This window comes from Cottoperca gobio, chromosome 23, assembly GCF_900634415.1.
Source record: "Cottoperca gobio chromosome 23, fCotGob3.1, whole genome shotgun sequence".
NCBI lineage: Eukaryota > Metazoa > Chordata > Actinopteri > Perciformes > Bovichtidae > Cottoperca > Cottoperca gobio.
The window spans coordinates 5,950,866-5,967,843 of NC_041377.1; the positions used below are offsets into that span (position 1 = coordinate 5,950,866).

General features: G+C 41.4%; 1 protein-coding gene across 1 annotated transcript in view; it reads right to left on the reverse strand.

The window, feature by feature from the left end:
• Positions 1 to 16,978, reverse strand: part of LOC115028425 (serine/threonine-protein kinase WNK1-like) — an 84,037-nt gene that overhangs the window by 20,939 nt on the left and 46,120 nt on the right. Inside the window, 14 exon segments of the mRNA XM_029462213.1 lie at positions 412 to 528; positions 729 to 882; positions 1,032 to 1,102; positions 2,329 to 2,556; positions 2,558 to 2,575; positions 4,454 to 4,528; positions 5,272 to 5,364; positions 7,625 to 9,028; positions 12,564 to 12,757; positions 13,627 to 13,696; positions 13,871 to 14,161; positions 14,364 to 14,443; positions 14,645 to 14,784; positions 15,395 to 15,483. Coding sequence (XP_029318073.1) covers positions 412 to 528; positions 729 to 882; positions 1,032 to 1,102; positions 2,329 to 2,556; positions 2,558 to 2,575; positions 4,454 to 4,528; positions 5,272 to 5,364; positions 7,625 to 9,028; positions 12,564 to 12,757; positions 13,627 to 13,696; positions 13,871 to 14,161; positions 14,364 to 14,443; positions 14,645 to 14,784; positions 15,395 to 15,483 — 3,024 coding nt within the window.

A 16,978-nucleotide genomic window follows, 5' to 3' on the forward strand; every position in this document is an offset into this window, starting at 1 on the left:
ATGTGTACTTCAGTGGTTTTGGGTGATGTAGCGAGCACAGTGGCATGTGAAGCATATCCCGAGGCCTGTCACTATAATAACGTTATTGACTTATCATAGGATTAATGGACATCACGCAGATATTGCACATTTTTGTTACCAGGGCCCTAGAGACCATTGTATTTATTGTGTTGGTCATCAGTCTTTGAAAGGGTATACGTGCATAATTATCCTATTATATTATCACTATATCAATGGCATACAATGGTCTTAAAATGACAATGATAAAGTTTATCGCAATTATTTCTGTGACAATATATCGTCCAACTAAATAGTTATTGTGACAGGCCTACATATTCCAACCTTTGCGCAGAGATGTTACGATATTAACGTTGTTGGAGACAATAAATGAATCAATAGAGTGGTATGTACCATGATCTGGGCGATCTCCTCAGGGTTATCTCCATCCAGGTCGAACCTGAAAGTCACCATCTTCCTGTTGTGGGTCTCCAGCTGACACTCTGCGACCCTGTCTCCTCGGTTGGAGATCTACACGCACACAAAAGAAACGCAGAGAGAAAAAAAAACATAATTAGAAAGAAGGAGATGGAAACAGATGAGTATCTCAATTAGATGTTCCTCAACTAAATTTATTGCAACTCTTAAATCTGTAACAACCAATAAATACCAACGAAAGACTCTTTATTACTTCATTATGAGTTTATAGGATTTATGGGAAGGGCTATTACATTGAGGACATTGAGTTTCGCCTTGGAGGTCTTCTCATTGCGTGATCGACTTCGCACAGAACGCCTCTGATGTCGCTTGGTGGAGCGCCCATCATGGCGACCTCCTCCTCCTCCCTCGTTGCCGTCACTAAGACCTGAAGTCTCAGAGTGGCCACTGAGGTACAGAGGGGAAATACAGGCCAAATGTAATTAAAGAAACATTGGTAAATGGGAACTGACTGAGAGACAGCATCACAAAGATTAAAACATTGTGAGACGTTGAGACATTGTGTGTGTGAGTTTGCTTGTGCATGCTTTTCTTACCTCTCTATAGATGAGAGAACTTGAGGTGGCTGTAGTTGGGACTGGGACAGCTCTGAAGACTGAGAGGCAGACTGAAACACACACAGGGACATGAAAATGCACATACATACACACAAATACAATCAAAAGAATGGCTATCAACACCAACACCAGGGACATTTTGGGGGAAGAAAATACGGCAGGAAAGCATGAAATACAAGTAAAGTGTGACAAAGGTAAGAGAGGAAACTAACTAGATTGTACGACATCATTTTAGAGCAACAATGATTCATTTGGTCTTGGGCCCAAACAACAACTTAAAAGTAGAGCATGGAACAAAAGCAGCAAAGCAAGGACTGCTACAGAAGAGAAAACAAACTGGATTGTATCCATTATGTGCATACAGTATCTCCAATAACACATGCAACCCTGTGTCATAATTAAGATCTATAAATGGACTTAGAAATTAGAAACACATGGTAAGAGTTAGAACAGAGTTCTATTGTTGCACTTGGACCAAAAAGAAATCTGCGGACAGTGAGTCGACTAGACGTTATTTATATGTGAACCAATCCAGACTGCAGTTTTGACAGATGGCTCTGTGACATCAACGCAGAAATCCTTTCCAACAACCATTGTGTGTGTTGCTACACTCAAACCATGCCACACCTAACCGGTTCTTCTCTGTAAATAAACAGCAAACCAGAATATTATCAGCTTGTCATCGTGGATCTCATAACATTTTTATCATTGCAACTCAGTCGTCATTAATTATCACTGAAATTCATGTACTTTAAATGCAAACTTAGACCGCACCGCTTAACATATGGAGGCGCAGAAACGCCTTCTGTAGTCACTAGGACATTTATCTGACTCCAAAAGCTGCTTATGGATCTTTATGCATGTCACTGTTATTAGTCATGCCCCCGTGCTCTGATGACACATATTGATAGCTGTACTATCAATATTTTCATGTTCACTGACACCACTCTGAAAACTCTTACATTTCATGTATGACAGCAGAGCTCGAAGCTTCCTAGTGTCAAAATCTTGTCTCTTGGGGGACATTTTTGTGAATGAAACGTTCCCACACACGCGCACCCCGTGACCAGGTGGCATTTATCCAGCTAAATTTGGAAGATGATCCTTGCATCTTATATAATATGCAGTCCATCCTTCCTTTCAAATACGTATCTCGGACAAGTAGGAATAAAAACAATGTTAACGATCCTAACTCATAATCCAAGGCTCTAGAAAGTGACTTCAAACCACAGCCTACAGCCTTCACGTGGTGGCTCTGACTGTCTATTACCAGTACCTGGGGAGGGGCTTCCATGGGAGTATCAGGCGGGGCGGTGACTACACTGATGATTGGCACCATCGTGGCAAATGGCTGGGGCACAGGAGGAAGAGGAGGAGGGGAAACAATAGTAGGCAGCACCCCAACAGGGAGTGGCAGAGGAGAGGGAGGGGAAGCCACGGCCGCTGTCGGCATGGTAACAGGGAGGGACGGCGAAGGAGAGGGCAGGGTCACCAAGGAAACGGTAAGACGGAGTTACACTGGGCTGAGAAGAGGAGGAAGGACCAGAAGGAGGTAGAAAGGAAAAAGAAGGGAGAAAGAAGAAGGTAGATAAGGCAGAGGATGGGTAAGAGGAAAAGGGAGGGAGCAACTTCATAGGGAGGATAAGGAAGTAGATAAAACCGGAAAATGTGATGAGCACAGGCAGATTTAACGATTAATCGCCGTGGTAATGGAACAGTGAGCTAAAGCGGCTCTTTAGTTTAACTGCTGGTTCACCTTAAAGGCTTCACATCAAACGATGAATGTGAATAACAACTTGCCTGTTAGCTTGTGAGTCTGGGTCTTTATTCATCTCCATGATAAATCATGTTAGAATAAAGGCACCAGAATAAAGAGCCATCTATAGTTCACTGACCCCATTACTAACCCCCAACAAACAACTTCCCGAGCAAGACAACTGGAACATTGATCAAGACTATTAGTGACAACAAACTGTGTGACAGGACGACTGTGTAAAACACACACGACTCTAATATCATGCAACCACACACAACTTCTCTACAAACAATGTACAGTGTGACTTTACGGGTAGTGGAAGAGCAAGCAAGGATCCACTCACACAAAAAAAAGATAGAATAAACGCTACTAGAAGACTAAATCTGCACAGCGTACCTTTAAATAATAGTACATTACTAACTAGCTAGTCAAGCTGATTAACTTGCAATGCTTCGTACATCAGTCATTGTGAATCATGTAAACTCAGTGACATTCATTTACAGGGAAATTGTAAATCCTCAGGTGAATCAAAGGTGAACAATACCGGACACTGGCCTGGACACTGACACAACACACCGTTCATGATTCTTCACTGCCCACTGTTACCAGTAACCACCTTTACACTGTTTACCAGGAAATATTACCCATCTTCATTTATGATCCATGCTTTAGATCAGAAAGTTAGTAGAAGCAACTGGGGGGGAACTACTAACGATAGACATCGACAAAAGCTATATCCAAAAAGCACAAAAACAAGAGGGATGTCAAACAGATTCACCGACCAAATCACACGACAACACAATCACTTACAGACACGCAAGGGCACCAACGTACGTACACTGCCATATGTAATGGTACCTGAACCAGAGCCAGCTGAGCAGCTTGGTACATAAAATACAGATGTTCTAAACTGGGAGACGGACTGAGGTCAAAAAACTAAACACACACAATCACGTACACCAAACATACATACAAGCACACATACATGCGTACAGACAGACAAGTAAGCATGTATAAAACACACATAAAAACAAACCCCGTGATAAGTGCAGACAGCATGCCAATGAGCGAGCCAGAGAGTGGAAGGGAAAAATAGAAGAAACGATCTGAGCTGACGAAAAATACGTTTCCAGTGAAAAGAGGAGGACCAGCAAAGCATGCTTTGGTAACAGATAGGCCAAGAATGGCATTGAATATGAAGACTGACTGTGTGTGTGTGTGTGTGTGTGTGTGTGTGTGTGTGTGTGTGTGTGTGTGTGTGTGTGTGTGTGTGTAAATACTTGTGTATGTTTGTCTTTGGGTGCCTGTGTTTTCAATCTACAGTACAGTGTATGGGAAAACAACACTAACAGAGAGTTGTTGAACTTAAACTAGCCCTGAGGTGTATTCATGTCGACAGTAATGAGTCAATGTTTAATACATTTGCTTCAATTTAGATGTTTTGTGAGAAAGGAAATGTTCAAGTGTTTATAATTACTATATGTACAAGCAGGTAGGTGTGTGCACTGGTAAAAATAATTGCAGACATGAATTGCAGACATGAATTAAATCTTGCATCTGTCTGCAAAGCGTCAGCTTGTGTGCATTAGGAATGTGTTAATGAATGTTACATATATATTTCAATTAATGGAGTTACTTTACGTACCTGTGAAGACGCGTGCGGTAGAGATGTGTGTGAGGGGCTCTGAATTGATGTAACACTGTGACTGGATGAAACAACCTAGAGAAAGAAAGAGTAGTAGGAAATGACTAAATATACAAATATAAACATTTACATGAACACCAATAACCTTTTTAGGTTTGATACTTTTTCTTGCTTATAATAACCTGGATAAACTCAAAACCTAAGCTATGAGAAATCCAAAATTACTTTCAAAAATGCAAGCTGGGAAAATACATTTTACTTAATTAAATTTGAATTACATATGACCTGACAGGCTGCTAACCAATAGTGCAATCAAAAATATTTAGTAAAACGTGAATGCAATATCAAGGTTTTGAATGCAACTCTTATGCAAACATTATGGGGAAATTGTTGCTTTGCTAGTTCAAATACGGAAATCATTCCACGTTATTCTGACAAAACATTTAATCTGAGATTAACATCCAATCTCATGCTCTATCAAATCAGTTTAAGGATGCAATTAGTTCATTGCAGTATTTGTGCTGGGGGCAAACACAGTTCTTCAGAAAGATTGTGCTGTTACTGCGGGCAAAGTGCCAGCTCTGTGGGAGGGGTTACCCTTGAAGCAAAGGCAACAACTTCAAAGAGAAGCGGAGTTTTTGCTCGATAAGCACAAAAAAATAGGGTGGAGTTATTTTTGTATTTGATCCTTATGGACATCAGTGAGATGTGGTATTAAAAGTGGGAGAAAAGTGATGAAATGAGAGAAGAGAACGGACGTTTGGCTGTATTAAAAGGAACTTTTCAGCTTGCTTCAGTTGTTTTTGTACTCGTCTTACCTGTTGGGGGGTCCCAGGAGGAGCTGGCTGGGTGTTGGCAGGGACCAGAGGTGGTCCCGGAGAGGACTGCGGGATGGGAGCCTGAACCTGCTGCTGAGACACAGATTTAGAGAAAGACAAACAGAAAGATGGACAGAAGAGATGTTGTAGAAGATAAAAGGGTGGGGGGGGGATAGGGATGGAAAATCAAGAGATTGGCAACAAGGAAAAAGAAAAACAAGAAATAATCAGAACATGTCTGTAGCTGTTACCCAGAAACCTTACATGAGTGCAAACACAAGGTACTCCTGCTGTTCTCTAGTGATCAGTTTTGAGTCTTTCTTCTTGTGTATGCACACATGCACACAGACAACATCCATCTATACGGCAACAGATATAAGCACACCAATATCAACTGTATGCATATACAAATACGCACAGTTTGTAGAGTAGCATGTACAACAGTACAGGCACAGTACTGGGGTTAGGCAGGGTGTAAGTACAGGGAGTCTTTACATGCAGGTCAAACCCTAAGTGATTGGTAGTGATAATAAGTCAAAGAAGCACAAAGTAGAAGCTGGAACAACCCACTTGCTGTGTGCCCTAAAACGTCCTAACGCAGGCATCCTCTTCTGATCTATTGCATTGGGACTGAGGTACGATAAAGTCATGTCGATCATTACAGACTAATAAGTCAAACATACTGTCAGTTTAGTTTCACCTTTGCACCGCACCTATACATAAGGTCAAATGTTGCAGGTTTTCTTTCCATTTCCTGTCCAGTTAAACTTTGGGATTTTTCAATCCTGGTGCATCCCTAGTCAAACAGAGCTGTATAAAAAGAATCCTTAGAAGGCTGTTTGCAACTTTCTAGCACAAGCACAAGCACGTTGCATCAGACACACTGCTACGTACCTTTTCATAACATCATACGCAGTCGCCGTAAGACAATAAAGAATGTACTATATCTAAAAATCTTAAATGTATAGAAAAATATGATCAATGAATAAAAACAGAGGTAATGACAGATAGAGATAGATGGAAATAAAAGTAGAAAGGTAAGTGATCATAAGTGGTTCAAAGTAAACAATGAAGAAGGTGACACTCTAAGGGTTTAATGAATTTCAACTGTGACTTTTGAACCTTGAGAAGGAAGTTGATTTCCAGTCTGGATCCGGAAATGACAACACAATATACTATAATAAAGAACTGACTTAAAGCAAATATTCTTTATCAATTACAACACAAAACAACAGAAAGAAGCTAAGATATACAAATGAAATGTCTATCTGCATGGTTACATTGCAAGGTTTGTCTAAGCCCCCTTGGTTTTGTTGTATGTTTCTGTGTGTTTGTCCACACAAATCAACAAAGTCCCGTCACTTTATTATCACTTCAATGATTTTTCTTTAGATTCATATGTCGTATTAATCACAGCACATGTGTCTAGAACATATAGCTATAATTGAAAGTTTTTACATATACAATGCTCACCATTCGAGGTAGTTAATGTAGGACTTTGGATTTGTACGAGCAAAGAATTAAGTATACCATACATACAGTATACTCCCACAAACACACATTTCTCATATACATTTAAATATGAACATACAGACAAAAAATTACTTACTGATGTTGACAAATAAATCAAATACAAAATATAAAACACGGAAAGGAGGGGGCTCAGACTGCTTTTAAAAGCTTGTACACCAGAGTCGGTCTCAAAGACTACCTTCTGAATGCTTTTGAAATAATCATTACTCAGCTCACAATACTGAGTCTTATGTTGGATGTGAAATCAGATGTTTCTGGTGTTGGTTGTGCTTTGCGTCGTGCTCTAGTCTATAAATTCATTTTCTATAAGAATAAATAATGTAAGACATTTTGAAGGCAGACCATGAGACTCTCTCTGTAATGTGGCTATGACAGGAAGGGATTAAAATCACAAACAAAGACTACGTGATGACAAGTAAGCATCAGGTGGGGCTCCTGGGTTGGTAGGGTAAAAAAACAATGGGGATTGGTATAACGGCCTCTGGGTCAAATTACTATTATAAATTAATTCAGCTGCTTTTCAGAGAAGGATTCACTTTACTTGATGGATGATACTATTTTCTATCTACTCCAGACAAGTGTGTTGTGTTACAATTACACACTGGCAAATGACCTTATGGGCACAATATCGTAAAAAGTTAGGTATATTACAATCTAAATAAAAATCTCAATTGTTGAGATATTGCATTAGAACAAGAAAGAGAGATCATAAATGCCATAATATCGACAGCTGGTTGGGAATCTTTGCTAAAAAAAGCATCTTATATGATAGTAATTGATCCAGAGGTGTAGGGGAGTTTTTAAGGTCTAAACTCAGTACCAGAGTGGGGTTAGCGGCCTGCATGGCCAGCAATGACTCATGGTATGTCATATCGGGTTGGGCTGGTATCACCCCTCCATGCCGAGCCCAGGCACTCTGGATCAGAGACTCCAGCTGGGTGGACGATGCTCCCCCAAGCTCAGTGGATGGGGTAGCAGGGAGAAAGCTCTGCATGGAGGGTGGATGTCCCTGGGGATCTACGGAGAACACTCCTCCGGATGAATCGTAGAACGCAGCGGAGGACGAGTGAGGGATGGACTGAGCAGCTGAGGAGTCGAAGGGAGGGAGGAGAGGTGGGAGAGGAGGTGACTGGAACTCCCCGGCGTCAGAGGAGGTAAAAGAGTCACTAGAAGGTTCAGGACTTCTGTCTTTTGCGGCTACACCTATGTGGTGAAGAAGAAGACTTCCTGGAGGTAAGGGGAGCTCGGGGCTCATATACGAGTACAGCTCTTCTGTCACCGGCTGGAGACGACTATACGTGCCTGAACCACCTGATCCAGTTCCAGTGTTGTCCTCTAATGGTAGGTCCATGGAGCTCCTTCGGGCCCGGTAAAGTCTGGAAGCCAGGAGGCTAGGGTCCGCAGCAGCAGCTGCGGCAGCGGCTGCTGCTAAATGGAACTCGAAAACACTTCCTGTGGATGGTGGGGCTTCGGCCATTACTGGAGGTGCAGACATAGGGAAAGCAGAAGAGGAAGCATGCTGTGGTGGAGGATAGCATCCATCAGATGATGAAGAAGAGCCACCGGTGGGTAAAGGTGGAGGGATTGGGCTGTGTGCGCTCATTCTTTGCATGAGGTGTGTGTGCAAGAACCCTGGTTGGGGTGGAGGAACAGGATCATAACCCATACTAGCAGCTGCGGCTTGCCTCTGCTGATGGAAACTCAAGTGGCCAAGCTGGTGTGCAGTCATTGGGTATCCTCCATATGCCATTGCTTCATAATGGTCCAATAAGACAGCTTGATTTAGACTTAACCTCCTCACTGCTTCCTCATGCTCTGCTCTCATGTCTTTATAACCGTACAAACTTGGGTCAGATTGTCCTTGGAGATGCAGCGGCTCCCCAACACCAAGTCTTTGAGCAGCTGCTGCAAAACTGGGATTTACCATGAAGAGAGAAGGGGTCTCAACGCCCTCCATCCCAGAAAAGGGATGCAGGCTGCTCCCATAGCGAGTGTAAGCAGGCTGGAAGTGTCGGGTATGTGCCTCGAGAATGGACGTGCTCTTGCGTCTCTGGGTGTTGTAGGCTTTAGGAGGCCCAGTTGGGGGAGGAGAGAAGGAAATTGGGCGCTCGGGGATGGAGGGAAAGAACATAGTAGGGGGGTCTGGGAGAGTTTGGAGGGGGATGCTCCCTCCTGCTCCTCCTGTGTTTCCTCCTCCACTGTAGGGGTGCGGCATTGAATGCTGCTGCGACAATGAGATATAATGGATTTAAGGATGAGACTCAGGAGAATGAGAGATAGAACCACAGAAAGGGCCCACATGAAATGAAGAAAATAGTGCATTAAAGAGCATAATTTCAAAGCAATACAAGAGAAAAAAAGAGACATAAATTCTCTCTTCAAAATGACGTGGTTAAATTAGGACAGAATATAGTTGACAGCTGTAAAAAGGAGTGATGAGATGAAGATGTTAAGACACAAAGCTGTAGACAGGTACAGCACAAAGACAAGCAGACAACCCAAAGACAAGACAGTAAAAGTGGGAGACAGAGCTCACAGGAAGATACGCAGTGGGGTAGTATATAGTATAATACAAAGAGCATTTGGCCAAATCCTGGCTCTTAGCTCAATAATATCCTGACGCATCTGCACTCAGGAAAACTGTCTTTGATAAGAGATTCTCTTAAACATTGATCTTCTAACTAATTAGTTGCCGCCTGGACATATAGACAGGCTCGTTATTTAGCCTGTTGTCTTCACAATGAAAGTAAAAACACTGAAAAGGGGTTAAGGCCTTTGACTATGACCAACCTCAGTTGCATAACATTCGCCATCTTTCTCTCCCCGCATTTCCTTTCGTCGCTCTACTCTCAGCTGCCTAATAAGGGCACACTTTGCCTAAATTGCCTTAAATGAGAATGCCCAGGTAACTCTGAAGCAAAAAGGAAAAATGTTGCCACAGAAATCGGTGTACTGCGACATAAAGCCATTTAATTCATGTCATCTAAGTTTTGGATATAGCTTGACAAGGACCGCTTTAATAATTTAAACGGTTAAATGAGCAGTTTTCCTGATGGCAGATGGACATGATATTAGACATTTGTATCATATAGCAAAGTTAAAAGGTATAGCCAGTCAATCTGTATTCAATATCAACACATGGTGGTCTAACAGAGGGAGAAAGAGAGAGTCGGATAGGTAGAATGACAGACTCACAGCAGTGTCTGAAAGTAAACTAAGATTGATTCTAATCTACTTACTTAAAATATAGGTGCCACATGCAGTATCTACTGACCTAATATTGTACGAATGACCTTCCCAACTAGAGTATGGGCTCAACCGACACAATTCAAATCAATGTATTAATATGAAGTGCAGATATACAGGCTGGGAAGGCTGCAGTGGAACTAGTTCAGGATTTATTTTCAGTTGTGCATCTCATCTTGCATATTTAATGAACTAGCACATTAATTCAATGTTCTGATTCCATGTGGTTGCTTACTCGTTTTCCATTTGACTAGTTGTTCAAAACTGTGGTGCAAAAAAAAAGGTGCACGAGTAATGCACGCTGTTTCATTAACAATCCTTTCATTCACTGTGTCACCAGTGAGACCAAATTACTGGTATTTGTGCAAAAAATGTTTTAGAAGTTTGATCTACTTTCAGACACAAGTGTGGCCCGTATCCCTCATCTTTCTCTCTCTGCCTTCCTCTCTGGTTGTTACCACCACTGTGGCCCCTGGGGGTTAAGACTGTGAACCTACAGGGGTGGAGAACAGGGCAGGTAGGCTGGCCCTCCGCTGCCTGGCGCTGGGCAGAGAGGAGGCAGAGTGAAGGGGTAGGACCGTCTCCAGGGCCTTGGAGAGGCGCCCAGCGAATGTGTCCCGCTCAGCTGCGAGAGGCATGCAGGGGGAGGTGGTGGTGAAGGAGGATGAGGAGGACAGGTCTGGAGGAGGGGTGGAGGGCTGCTCTGGACGAGCGGCCATGGAGGGAGGAGCATGGGAAAAGGAGTAGGAGGAGGGGGGGACACAAAAAGACATGCTACGACTTCGACGGCGCAACGCAGGCTGTAGGCCAGGGAGGGGTTATAGAAGAGGGTGGGATCAACATGAAAAACAAACAAAGAAATTATAACACACAAAAAATAACCGTAAACATAGAAAACAGCATTAAAATGAAAACAAAACTAAAGGACACATGTATGAAAACTTAGTGGTGAAGTGAACAATGCACAAACAAAATCTATTATATGATGAAAAAGGTTTTTAAGCAAATAGTGATACGAAGTTAAACGTTTTACATTTCAATTGTGAAGAAATAAAACTTTGTATAATTAAAACTTAATACATAAACAAGTTCCTAAATTATGAAATTATTAATTAAAAGAGGAAAAACTCTGTAAAGGGAAGATCATCAGTAAAACCAGTTAAGATAGTATAACAACACAAATGGCACAATAACACACACACATATAAATGAACTTATAAACAAATGCAGTAAAGAAAAAAACAGAACAATGACCAAAGAAACAAAACTAAATAAAAACTAAATAAACCCAATATTACATAAAAGGATAGAACTGTTACTCAACATATCTTATTAAGTATTTCTTTAATGTGATAAACCAGTCTGTCAGTATTGAGAAATGTGCAAAAGATAAATCCAAACCATCATTTCATTATTCAATTAATGAAGAATCCAGCTGAAGAACTATCAGTCATTGTAGGTGCTGATAAACTGGAAGTCACCGCACGGAAATGATTGTATTTTTATTAAATAAGAAATGCTCCATTCGTAAGTACTTATAAAAAATTCACTTATTGTAAGTCCCTTAGGCCAAATAAATGTAATATGAATAAACAATGACGTGTGGAGCTTCATCTTCAAATATATCTCTACAATGTGAATTAAACAAATCTGTTTTAGAAATAGTTTTATGCCATATCTAAAAGGTAAATCCTGAAAATACAGTAAAAATCCAGAAATGCTGAAGATAATGTACAGAATACCTGAATTTAAAAACTACAATATTCTATAAAAAGTAAACTGTAACATTTTCATCCCACTTTCCTGAATATGATGCTTCTGCTTGAGCAACGTAAAAAGCATGGGGGTTGAAGTGTTTCCAAGTAAAGATCACCAACTATCAATGTATAAAAGAAGTTTTAAAATACGAAAACAAAGAAATATGCAACATAATAAAAAGTCCAATAGTAACTGAATAAAAAACAGATGCATAAAAACCATGGAGTATAACAAAGAACGAGGAGGATCGATGAAAGGAGAAAGAAACGGGCTTATTAAACTGAAGGATTGAGGGAAAGAGGGATGCATGACATCTGGTCGGCTGAAGAGAGAATGACTCGCAGACTTCTAAGATTGAATCCATCAGAAAACGAATGGTTAGCTAAAATATTGTCTGACAGATAGTGTCGCTCTCTCCCTGCGCGATGCTGTAAGTTACAGCCTCGACAGGCAAGAAAGAAATAAAACACCTTCTACTGGGTGAGGCGGTCATCTCCATATAAAAACACATCAACAACATGCTCTTGTGTATTTGGTTCAACAAATACCCGCGATACCCAGCCTACTCACGAAACACTGCAGACTTCATTCCTACTCACTCCAACACAAAATGCAGTGCTCACTTCAAACCGACGAGTCATTTTCAGCACACCTGTGAGCATAGCACAACTCACAGATGTGTTAAGCATGACGCCATAAGTGCACGTGAAAGCTACGCATGCGTAATGTCTAATGTGGATGATATCACAACTCACCATTGGCTGCGGTGACTGGGCGAAGCCTGGGTGCTGCTGCGGGTTAGCAGCGGGGGTGGAGGGGTAGGGGGTTTGGGGCTGGGAAGGGGGGTGAGAGGAGAGGGGACAGCTGTACGACATGGTCAGTTGACCCAGGTGGGGGGAGTCTGAGGAGAAAACGGAGGAACCCTGTCCGCTGTCCAGACCTCCTTCAGCTGCGAGAGAGACAGAAAGAGACAGGAGGGGTCACCTTTTGTCCCGTCTCTCCTTGTTCCATTACATCTCAGTCTAATACATTTGAAAGTAAAGACTCAACATGGGAATAATCTGTTTATCTCTGTACGAATTGTGCACTCCATTTAATTTCCAAGTAATTTTTCTGCTGGTTTGAAAGAAATAATGATCAGCCACAGGGGAGCAAGTTGTTTATGAAGGGCACAACACTTTCAGTGGCATACAATTAAAGGAAGGAAGCACTAAAAGTCAGTTTCAATGGGTTTTTAATTTACAATTGGATGATTTTAAACGATGTGCCACACATGAAAAGTAACTCAACAATGGCTGCCCTCTGGTTTTCAGGAAGACGTTGACAATATGATACTGGAATATCCCTCTTGGCTCATATTGTTTTCCATGTATGCAGTCATTTCTCACGTTTTTAGGGTGTCTCGAATGTCCTGTTCCATCTATTTTCATATTATAGTAATGGCCATAACTTTAATAGTCGGCATGCATTCTTCCTGTTGCAAAAACTAATGCAAGACAACAAACTGTCATGTGTAAATATGGAACGGTTTGCCATCACATTACACATTTAACACGCAAATCTGTATTTAAAAAGAGTTTAAAGTAATACCAAAGTCACAGAACACCACCCCGTCTCCAACAGTTTTTCTACATAATTTGACTATATGATCATCAATGAGGAACTTTCTTTGTTTTTAAATGGTACAACTACTATCTCTGAGCTGTGTCAAATATTTTACTGACTATTTAAATATAGTGTCGGTACTTGTTGTCACATAAGCATGCCATGGAAATAATCTAAGGTATGTGCAGAATGTGTGTCATTTGTTTGTCTTACATGCGTGTGAGATGCCGGTCTGCTGATAGTGAAGCTGCTGTTGCTCCACTTCAGTCTCCTCTACTTCTACCTGCAGACAAACAAACACAATCAAGGGTCAAACTAAAGAAACACATCCTGATTTACTCCAGATCAGTCTGGTGTTCCAACAACCGAACAATGTTACAAAAGGTACAAATGTACTAACAAACTGATTTAATAACTAACATACAAACTACGCTCGCTAGCTAACTGTACAACAAACCTGTGTGTGGGAAAGTTTGAGTAATTCTTGTTGCTGCTGTTGTTGTTGCTGCTGTTGTTGTTGCTGCTGTTGCTGTTGTTGCTGTTGCTGCTGTTGTTGTTGCTGCTGTTGTTGTTGTTGCTGCTGAAGCTGTTGTTGTTGTTGTTGTTGTTCAGTCTCCAGTTTTCTCTTCTCCTGCTCCTCTCGTACCAGCTGCCTCTGTTCTCTCTTCCGCCGGATCAGAGACACGCGGTCCTTGATAGCCTTGGCCATGGTCTTATGGTCCCCCTCAGCAACGTATCCAGACTCAACCTGCGTCACATAAACTCTTTTGTTTAGCAAAAACCCTTCAATATGTCATATCATAATCCCTTTCCATCTCTTCTTACCATGTAGTTCTTTCCATCCACAATCCTTCCCTTCTGTCTATTCCCTCTTGCCTAAATCCATCACTTCCTCCCACTACTCGTACCATCAGTCCATTTCTTCAGTTCCTCCCCTGCATTGTACATACCATTTCCTGGGCCACATCTTCAGAGACGTCCTTGTTCAGGTCAAAGGAGAACTCGATGGCTTCGTTGTCTTTGTATTTGCCTACAAACAAGTTAACAAATGGGGGTAATTAAAATCTATGGTATTAATAGTAAGATGATACGCTAAGTCGTAACAGTGTAGCCATTTTTCAACATTTGCCAAATTAAGACAAATATGGTTAAAAGCATGTGTTTATGGGGCTGAGACTAAACATACTCCTATTACAATTCATTCATGGGAAAACAACACAATTATTCTTGCCTTTGAGCTTCTTGACGTCTTCTATCCTGAGCCAGAGTTTGATGGCAATCATTTCCCCATCATCCTCCTCTGCCAGTTCAACCCTGACCCCCGTGTCCTCCTGGAAGAACGCATGGTTCAACAAGATCTTTATTGCATACCTAGAGGAACAAAAGAGAAACAATAGATACGTAAGAGAGGATTTACTTGACGCTACTTGGTATCAATTTGTTTAAAACCAGCGATGCCTTGTAAGCTGGTCTCCAACTGAAAAGTTAATAGGGCAAACATGGTATTTAATTACAACATGTAAAAAAAAAAAGGCGGGATCACAGAACACCAATCATATGCCTATTCACCAAGAGTTCAAGGGATTCGGACTGAAGAAAAACAAAGCTCATGCAAGAAAATGGAGAAAGTTTATCTTTGGTTTAGTTTCTAAAGCAGGGGAGGGGACGGTGGATGTTTGGCAGAGCCACAGCATGGGCAGGGAGGAAACAGAGGACTTCTTATTTCTGACCAAGAAGCTGTGAAACAGAACGGGATTTCAGAGAGAGGGTGATTTTTCCATCAAACACTACTGGGTGTAGTGTTGATATTGTGACCATTTTATTTTAAGAAAGTAAAAGTTTGACTGTAAATGTTGTCCATAAATCTGACAAAGTTATGGTAGAGAATCCCTATAACATCCATAAGTCCAAAGACATATATACTAAATAGCAACAATACCGGGTTAGGCTTTGATAGTGTGTGTGTGTGTGTGTTTCTCACCTCTCATCCTTGTTTGTTCTGATGCAGCCTTCTATAATTTCCTTCACCTCAGGAATGGCTACCTTGTCAAAGCTGCCAGGCTTAACTCCCTGCGCACACAAAAAGAAGAGCAGTGAAGACAAGGAACCTTTTCTAGGGAGACAAGAAGTCGATCACAGGCACGCACAGAGCTAATTAGGTAAACTGCAACCCATTTTGATCGACAACACAATTAAAATGTATCAGCAGGGACTCATTCAGAAGTTTGGCTCTAAGAAAATGCACTTTTTATGGATAACAGTAAGTAACTAAAAACAAGGGACCTCTTTCAGATGATTCAGAAGCTACACAGCTCGCCAGGAGGCAGTTTAATGACCAACCCATTTGCAAAGGAAAATGACATGCTCCAAAACAATACTACAATCTCTCCCTCCGTTATACACCTGTGTGGAGGACGCAGCAGTGTATAATATGTAAACAAACTCTCCGGTCAATTGTGTGATCATTTCAATGCATTTGCTTCTTCCGTGTGAAATCTATCAGGAGAGCCCACTTGAAATGCAGTTGATAAAAACAGATTCAATTAACACACTTTTTTCTCTCAGATGTCCGTTTCCTCAAATCACACATTATATATATCAAATACAAGATGAGCGCAGATTGGAAGCAATACAAACTCACAAAAAACACTTTAATAAAAAATAAATAAAAAGGCAGGACGAACACGAGAAAGCCAAAAATTAGTAACAACAAGGTTTAAGATTTGTCAAATAAAAAGGTAGATCACTTACCTAGAAAGTACTGAGACAAAGAGACTAGAGAAGGGTTTGACTGACAGATGCCTTGGGAAGAAGTTTTAAGTCTAAACTAGTTGGCTAACTGACTGCTTGACAGAAAGTCTGACTGACTGTTTATCTCAAACTGTTCGTGTCAGCAACCATCTACTTCTGCTCTTGTCCTCCAGCTCCGTCTTCCCTTCCTCCTTTCTTTCTTGGCCTGTTTCTCTTGTAACCCCCCCCCCCCCCCCCAATTTACCATTACGTAAACCCCCCCCTCCCCATCTCTCTGACACGCACGCACACACATGTGATTTCAGGGCCAAACAAAGTTAGTTCAGATGGAGGAAGTAATGGTATTAAGTCTGACAGAAGAAGGGAGGATGAAGGAGAGAAACCGGGAAAGCAAGATTTTAGTTTAACAAGGCTGATTGGAGGTAAGGAATGTTCCAGAAGGAGAAGAAGCTCGTCAACAACATTGTATGTCAAGGTATTACAAGTATATCGCCCAACCCCTGCGCTCTCAGAGGGTCATTCAAAATTAAATAGGGTGGACATTATGATGTGTGAAAAAACATACTGTATTTATGGTTGCAGTTTAAATGCATCAGGGGTTAACTGAGGTTAAGGCAGTGAAATGAAAGGAAGCAGGTGACTGGGGCACCCTGGGGTTGACACAAGGTTGTGTGTGTGTGTGTGTGTGTGTGTGTGTGTGTGTGTGTGTGTGTGTTATATGTGACAATAACAAATACAGACGACTGAAGTTGGTTGTTTGACCTAAAAGTCTGGCTGACTGAATAAAAAGATCTGCGAAGCACGATGATATAAT